This window comes from Penaeus monodon, chromosome 38, assembly GCF_015228065.2.
Source record: "Penaeus monodon isolate SGIC_2016 chromosome 38, NSTDA_Pmon_1, whole genome shotgun sequence".
Taxonomy (NCBI): Eukaryota; Metazoa; Arthropoda; class Malacostraca; order Decapoda; family Penaeidae; genus Penaeus; species Penaeus monodon.
This window is the reverse complement of record NC_051423.1, coordinates 24,055,101-24,063,760: the sequence shown is the minus strand read 5'-3', so window position 1 is coordinate 24,063,760 and position 8,660 is coordinate 24,055,101. Positions and strand designations below refer to the sequence as shown.

General features: G+C 36.3%; 1 protein-coding gene across 8 annotated transcripts in view; it reads left to right on the top strand.

The window, feature by feature from the left end:
• Nucleotides 1–6,351: 6,351 nt before the first annotated feature.
• Nucleotides 6,352–8,660, top strand: part of LOC119596982 (kielin/chordin-like protein) — a 42,946-nt gene continuing 40,637 nt past the window's right edge. For 4 of the 8 annotated variants that reach the window (XM_037946396.1, XM_037946395.1, XM_037946398.1 and 1 more), the window contains exon 1: nt 6,365–6,520. In XM_037946396.1, the coding sequence (XP_037802324.1) occupies nt 6,454–6,520 (67 nt within the window). In that variant the 5' untranslated portion in view covers nt 6,365–6,453. Of the gene's footprint in view, nt 6,521–8,660 lie in introns of all 8 variants that reach the window. The other 4 variants (XM_037946393.1, XM_037946391.1, XM_037946392.1 and 1 more) reach the window with 3 other exon arrangements.

Sequence of the window (8,660 nt, the reverse complement as noted above, 5' to 3'; positions counted from 1 at the left end):
TGTGGGCTGTTGTTTAGAAACCACTGCGAAAACCCCCCTTTTTCTTGGCTGGTTAGAAACAAGGGGCAGGAGGGGGTTTTTTTTTTAATTTTAAAAAAAAAGGGGTTTTGGTTTTTATTTTTTTTTTTTTTTTTGTAAAAAAAAACTTTTTCTTTTTTTTTGGGTTTTTTTGTGCATTTTTTAAAAAATTGGAGTTTCACCTTTCCCGATTTATTTTAAATTAAAAAATTTATTTCCCCGGTGTTTTTCCCTTTATGGGTTTAATTTTTTTTTTTTTTTCCGGTTTTTTCTCTCTTTTCCCCTTTTTTTTTCCTGGTGTCTTTGATTTTTTTTCCCTTAAAATTTCCCCATTTTATGTTTCATTTTTGAGTACTTATTGGTTTCTTTAAAAGTCAAGATTTTTTTCGGGCTTTTTAAAAGTTTTCATGGTTGATTAAAAAATTTTTTTTATAAATTTTTAACTTTTTAAATACTATTATTATATATTAAAATATATATATATTATATATATATATATATATAAAATTATAAAAATTTAATAATATATAATATTATATAAAAATTTTTTTTAAAATTTTATATTTTTTTTTTTTTTTTTTTATTTTGTTTTTGGGTTTTTGTGTTTTTTTGTTTTTATTTTTTTTTTTTTAAAAAAAATTTTTTAAAAAAAAAAAAAAATTTCCCGATAAAAAAAAATTTTAAAAAAGGGGCAGGGGAAGAGGGCCCCTTTTTTTCCTCCCCTGGCCCCCCTTTTTTTTTTTAAGGGGAAACGGGTCCTTTTAAAAAAATTCCTTTTTTTTTTCGCGCCCCACAGGTAATTAGAAATCGGGGGAAAATTGTGTTTTTCCGGGTTTAGGGAGGGGATTCGGGGAGGTCCGTGGGATGAAGTTTACCCACTTTATTCCCCAAAACCCCCACCCAAAAAAGACACAACTTTTAAAAAATTTTTTTTTTTTTTTGGGGGGGGGTTTTTTTTGGGGGTGTGTTTTTTTTGGGGGGGGGGTGTGTGTGTGGTGTGTGTGTGGTGTGTGTGTGGTGTGTTTTGGGTTTTTTGGTTTGGGGGTTTTTTTGGGGGTACCTTTTTGGGGAATCCCAAAAATTAAATCCCCGGGGGGGAAACCTTTACCTTTTAAATTTAAAAATTTTAATAAAATATATAATATAATATATATATATATATATATATATATATATATATATAAAATTTTTTTTTTTTAAAATTTTTTTTTTTTCCTTTTGTTTTTAACAGTCTTAATTTTTTAAAAAAAAAAATCAAAAAAATTTTAAAAAAAAGGGGATTTCCCTTTGATTTTCCGAACCCCTCCCGGTTGGTTTTAAGGGCGACTTTTTTTCACACGATTTTTCCTTTAAATTTGAAAAAAACGTATTTTCTTCTTTTACCCCTTTTTTTTTAGTAAGGAACAAAAAAAAAGGGGGTTGGGAAACAAAAAGGGTTTTTTGGGAAAATTTTAAGGGAAAACAGAAAACAGAGGAAGGGTGGAAAAGGAAAAAAGGGGAAAAAAAAAAAAAAATGAATGGGGGAAAAAGGGAAAAAAAAAGAAAATTTTTTCCCCCTTTTTTGGGGAACCTTTCCCCCCCCCCCTTCCCCCTTTCCCCGAACATTTTTCCCCTGGGCCCCCCCCGCCTTTTCCCCCCCCCCTTTTTTTTTCCCCCCAAAAAAAAAATTTTTTTTCTTTTTTTTTTCCCCCCCTTTTTTCTTTTGTTTCCCCCTTTTTCTTTTCTCTTCCCTTTTTCCCCGGGTTTTTTCCCTCTCTTTTTACATTTTCTTTAACCCCCCCCCCCCCCCCCCCCCCCCTTCGCTTTTTTTTCCCCCTCCCCCTTCCCTCCCCCCTTAAATTTATTCCCTCTCCCCCATCCTTTTCCTTGTACCTTTTGTCTGACCTGCAAAAACTTTTTTGTTTTTTTTAAAAAAATCGATCGTCTTTTCCTGTTGGCCTCTTTAGTAAAATTTGGGATTTTTTTCCGTCTCGTTTTTTCAAAATGGTGTTTTTTCCCCTTACTTATTTTTTTAATAGGGAAAAAACGTTTTCCCCCAAAATTTTTTTAAGACCTTTGCCCCCCCCCTTTCTCCCATTTAAAAATCCCCCTTTCCCCCTTTTTCCCTTTAATTTTTCCCCCCATTAAAGGAAAATTACCCTTTTTTTCCCCCTTCCCCCCCTTCCCCCCCCCTTTTCCCCCCCCCCCCCCTCCCCCCAACCCCCCAAAACCCCCCCCCCCCCCCCTCCTTTCCCTTTTTCCACCTCCCCCCCCCCTTTTTTCCCCCTGAAAAAATGGGGGTTAGATTTTAAACCAAAAACCCCCTTCTTTCCCCCCCCAAAAAAAGGGGGGTTTGTTATTTTAATTTCCCCCAAAAAAGGGGTTTCCTCCCTTTCCCCTTTTGGCAAAATAAAATTAGGAAAGGAAAAAATCGGGGGGCCCCCCCCACAAACCCCCGCGCCCCCCGCCCCACCCCCCCCCCCCCCAAAACCCCCGCAACCCAAACGAAAAAAACCCAAAACCCCCAGATTATGTCCCGTCAGGAGCAAAATTGGGTGATGGGGTTTTTTTTGGGACCTTTCGAACGGAAAACCCCGTGAAAAAAATTTCATTCCAATTTTTCTCCCTCCCCCCCCCCATTTTAATTTTCCCCCCCCCCCCTTACCCCCTTTTGAACCTTTAATTTTTCCCCCCAGGAACCCGCAAAGTACTTTTTTTTTAACAGCCCCCTCCTTTTCTTCCCAAAAAAAATTCTTTTTCATCCCCCCTTTTAAAGGGAAAAAGGGGTTTAAAAAAAAAAAATTGGTTAAACTCTTTTTGCACTCGTCTCCCTGACTAAAGAAGGAATTTTATGATATGCAAATTAAACCATAAAGTAATTCATTTTGGGTTTTTTACCCAATTTTAAAGGGGGTTTATTTTAAGTTTTTTTTTAATTTTGGGCCCTTAATTTTTTTAAAATGGGGTTTTTAATTTTTTTTTATTTTTTTTTTAATTGGGATTTTTTAAAAAAAAAAAAAAAAAAAGGGGGGATTTTTTAAAGTTTTTTTTTTTTTTTTTTTTTAAAAAATTTTTTTAAAAGGGAAGAAAAAAAAAAAAAAAAAAACCCCTTTTTCTTTTGGGGCCCCCCAAATTTTTTTTCCCCCTAGTTTTCCCCGCGGGGGCCATTTTTTTTGTTGGGGGTTTTTTAATTTCCCCCCCCTTTTCCCCACCCCCCCCCCAACCAAACCCCAAACCCCCCCACCCCCCTTTTTCACACAACCCACACAACACCCCCAAAAACCCCCCCCCCTTACCCGGGGCCCCCGTCTTCCTTTTCCCCTTTTCCCAAATTTTCTCTGTGCCCTTTTTTTTCCCCCCCTCCCCCCTTTTTTTTCCCCCCCCCCCCCCCCCCCAGGCCCCCCCCCCTTTTTTTTTTTCCCCCCCCCAAAAAACAAACAAAACCCCCCCCCCCCCCGGGGGGATTTAATCTTTCCCCCCCTTTTTTTCCTTCCCAAAAAACCCCCCCCCCCCCTTCATTAAAAAAAATTTTTACTTGATTACCATTACTTTAAATTCTTTAATAAAAATGGAAAACTTTTAAAATTAATAAACAATAAAAAAAAAACGGGGGGAAAAAAAATCAAACGAAAAAACAACAAAAAAAAAAAAATCCCCAAAAAAAACAAAAAAAAAAAGGGGGAAAAAAAAACAACCAACACCCACGGGTCCCCCGCGCGGGGGGAGGGGAAAAAAAAAGGGGGGCCCCACCCCTCCAAAAAAAACAGGATTAATTTTGGATGGGGAAAACATATAAAAGTTTTGGTTTTCGATTTAAAATTTTTTTTTTTTTTTGGGGTTTTTTTTTTATTTTTTTGATCGTTAATTATCGGGGTTTTTTTTTATTTTTGGTTTTTTTTTTTTTTTTTTTACTCATTTTAAAATTTTTTACCCTTGGTTTTTTTTCTCTTTAAATTTTTTTTTTACAAATTTTTCAAATTTTCCCCTTTTTTTTGTTGTTAATTTAAAAAAAAATTCACCCCCTGTCATTTTTTATTTTATTTCGTTTTTAAAAATTATTTTTTTTTTTAAATTTTTAAAATTTTAAGCCCTTTTTTTCCCCCCCCTCTTATCATTTCAATTTTTTTAACCCCAAAAACCCAAAAAAAAAAAAACCCCCAAACCCAGGTATTTCTGTTTTTTTTATCATTATTATGTATTTTATTTATTTTATTTTTATTTATCTTTTCATATCTTTTTCTTTTAATTTTATTATTTTATTATTTTATTTTTTTTAAAAAATTTTATTATTTTATTTGGGTTGTTGTTTATTAAAATGTTATTATAAATTATAATATATTTTATTAAAATTTTCACAAATAAATTTTATTTTTTTACATATTTTTTTCCTTTTTTTTTTTTTCTTTGATTTTATTTCTCTTTTTTTTTCTTTTTTTTTTTTTTTTTTATTGTTTCCCTTTTTCGTTTTTTTTTCGGTTTTAAATTTTTTTAAATTTTTTTTTTTTTATTTTTTTTTTTTTAACCACACCACCAAACACAAGAACCAAAAAAAAAAAACCCCCCAGAAACAACGAACCCAAACCCCCAAAATTTTTTTTTTAAAATGAAAAAACAACTTTTTGGGTTCTTCATTTCTTTCCTTTTTTTTAACAATCTCTTGTCTTGATCGTCCCAAATACCCCCAAAAAAAAAAAAAGGGAAAAAAAACGGGTTAAAAAGGGGCTAAAAAAGGGAAAAACCGATACCGTCCGACGCAATAAATCCTGGCCCAAAAAGACAATTCCCGCGAATTCTGTTTTTCCCTTTTTTCCCCCCCTTTTTTTTTTTTTAAGTTCTTCAACGGGGGTGTGATCGTTGCTTTTGGGGTTAAGGGGCCGAAAAAAAAAAAACGATTTTTTGGTTTTCCCCCCCGGGAAACGGAAATTTGAAACATTTTTTCCCTTTTGCTTTCCGGGTTTTTTCCCCCTATTTAAAATTCGTTCTTTTGGGCCCCCCCCCCCCCCAAAAACGGGGGCCGAAGCCCACCCCCCGGCGGGGGGTTTTTTTGGTAAAACCTTGCCTTTTGTTTTACCCCCTTTTCCCCGGGGGCCTTTTAAAGGGCCCCGTTTTCCCCTACAAGGGCCATTTATTGTTTCCCCCAAAATTTGGGTTTTTCCCCTCCTTTTTGTTTTCCCCCCCCAAAAAACCCCCTTTGGGTGAAAAAAAAAAAATTGTTTCCCAAAATCATAAAACCCCCAAAAAACCAACCAAAAACGGGGAAACCCATAAAAATAACAATAAAAATAAAAAAACCCAAAAAAAAAAAAAAAATTACACGGGGTTCTTTCCCCTTCCCCCATGGAACCCCAAGGGGTATTTTACCCAAATTTAATAAAACTTTGGGGGAATGGAGGCATTGTTTATTTTTCTTTTTCCCAAAAAAGAAAAGGGGGGGGGGGGGCAACCCCCGAAAAGTTTGGAAAGGGAGAAAGCGTTTGTTTTTTGTTTTTGGGGGGGGGGGGGGGGGTTGGAAGGGGGGGGGAAAGGAAAAAAAAGAATTTTTTTTTCCTTTGGGTCCTAAAAGGGTTTTTTTTTCCCTTTTATATTTTTTTTTAAGGGAAATATTATTTTATGTAAAAAAACCCCAAAAGGGGGGGTTAACACCAAAAGGGGGGAAAAATTACAAAAATGGGAAACCCCCCCCCAAAAAAAAAAAACACAACAAAACCCCCCACCCCAAAAAAACCACAAAATGATCTATGCTATAACCGTGGTTACTCGGTAAGGTTGTTTATTTCTCCTCTTCGCAATTCCTGGATTTCTCTCCGTGATTGAGAACTGTGCTGTTGCTGGTACTGGCGATCCTAAACAAACACACATAAACAAATAGAACGGTGTAGGCTCGATAGATAACCCACCGGTCTCTGGTCGGCTTGAGAGTTCTTGGTAAAGACCATTAAGCCTTGTGTATTTAGTCTTTTTTTTCCCTTTTCTCTCGCGTGGCTTCGTGGAATTTGAAGGACCCCGTACGACGATGGGTTTCCAACGTCACAAGACCTTATTTGACTTACAGTACCCTCAAACATTCCGGTTATTCATTCTCCGCTCTTCGTTTTCCACACCGCCAAAATACACCATATCTCCGGGTAAAAAAAAAAAAGAAAGAAAAAAAGATCTTGTATCGCAACAAAACCTCTTTATCAATACCAATCGCAAGTCATCGCAATCTCGATAAATACGTCATCAACCATGCCTCGCATAACAATAACAATAATAATAAAAAAACACCCAAAAAGAAAAGAAAAAAAGAATGTACTGTGACGCCGGTGCTTGCAGTGTCTGGCAGCTCTCCCCTGCATGGTAACCGGCAAGGAATATATTTACCCGAAGGACTGAGGGTTGACCACTGACAGAACGCTGGTGAGAGTGGTAGGCACAGGTTGTTTGCCATCTCCTCTCCTGCTGTGTTTCTCCAGAATGAAGACTTTGTGTGTGTTGCTGCTCCTTGGGGTGGTGGTGGCTGTGGTGGAGTCATCGGCCCTGCGTAAGTACAGCTCCTGTGTTCAAAGGTTGAGAAATGCGTGGTTTGATTTCGTGTGTGTTGGGGGGGGGGGGGCGTGGGATAAGGAATGGGCGGCGTAAATTGTGTATATAAATATGTATATTTTTTTGTTTTTGTCTTGGAGTTCACTAAGGATCTGTATTACATTTTTGCTTTGTAGTATTTTTTAAGTATTATTCGTGTAATTGATATTGATTTCCTATAGTAGGAAAAAAATGGACACGCACACACACGTATACACACACACGTGGACAGACACACACGTATACACACACACACGTGGACACACACGCGCACACACACACACACACACACACACACACACACACACACACACACACACACACACACACACACACACACACACACACACACACACACACACACACACACACGCACGCACGCACACACGCACACGCACACGCACCCCCCCCCCCACCCCTCCACACACACACATTGACATTCGTACATCAAGTTATAATATATATCCAGAACAAGAAATTTTGATGAAATGTGATGTAAACGAAGATTATACTACACGGGAAGTAGTCACATTAGTGATTACTGTAATTCATGACAGCGATAAGAAATCTTATCTGCCCAAACAAACGGGCTTTATTAATCAGGACAACCACAGTGTAAACATTATTCCTCAGCAATCCATAACAGCAATTGATTGGATCGTGAGTTGCTTAATTGCGTTTTCTGTAAACATTTATTTTTAGTAGACCGTTTATTTATCTTGTTTATTCATGAAACTTGTTTATCTTTAAATGAAGTTTCGATTCGATGACCTCAGTAGATACGGGAATATACAAACAAATCGTTGAATTATAAACATTCCTTTGTTAAATTGCCCAAGGTGTAGCAATTCTGTCTGACTGACAACTGCATCTATGTTTATTTTTCGCGTCTGTGTCTTTTCTGTTTTGAGGATGTTAGTGTTTTTATGGCCATTGCGGCAATTCCAAGCTCAAGAGTTTTGTTGTTGTTTTATTTGTAATTTGCGTTGGTTTCATGGAAAGGAAATTATGCATAATACAAACGAACTAGAAACGAGAAAGTTGTCATTTATCAATTATTAATTGTATTTTATTTATTTATTTATTTATTTATTTGTTATTATTATTATTATTATTATTATTATTATTATTATTATTATTATTAGTATTAATTTTTCTGCAAAAAAAAAAAAAACGTTTTTTTCGGCCTCACGCGAAAAAAATATTTTCCAGCAGCATATCTGTATGTATTACAAGTGTTTCTTTTTTATTTTTTACTTTTTGTTTGTGTTGTTAGGTTTTCTGTTGCTGTTTTTTTCAGGTATATATTATTGATGTTCTGATTTGTGATATTTTGTTGATGTTAATTTTAAGAGATTTGTATTGCAATATGCAACCATTCTAGGAGTCGAGTCGGAAATATCTGTTGTTTGATTGTTGAGACAAGTTGATATATATATATATATATATATATATATATATATATATATATATATATATATATATATATATCTTTCCCTCTCCCCCCCCCCTCTCTCTCTCTCTCTCTCTCTCTCTCTCTCTCTCTCTCTCTCTCTCTCTCTCTCTCTCTCTTCTCTCTCTCTCTCTCTCCTCTCTCTCTCTCTAGCGCGCGCGCTCCCGCTCTCTCTCGTTCTCTCTCGTTCTCTCTCCTCTCTCCTTTCTCCTCTCTCCTCTCTCATCTCTCCTCTTTGTCTCTCCTTCTCATTTCTTCCTTAGGTAAGTAAAAAAACATTTTTTTTTTTAATGTGCAAGAAAAACAAAAACAAAAAAAAACAAGGCAATTAAAAATGTCATCGGGAAATGTCTTCTAAGTCTTTTTGTGCTCTACTGTAGGCCTATCACACGTTTCCTTGTTAGAACCTGTCGGCCTGTCAGAATAAAGTGTCTGTTTCCAAGTTGGGTTGAAAAGGTTCAGGCCAAGTTGATGGGGTTTGGTTGATGTGGGTGTGTGTTTGTCGGGTGGGGGGGGGGGTATGGGGGAGAGGGGCGAGAGGGCATGATACTGGCTTTTGGGTTGTTTTAATGCGTAGGTGTTTGTTGCTAAGTGCACACGCGCATATGTAAATAGTTTTGTTTGTTTATTGTATACGTTTTTCATT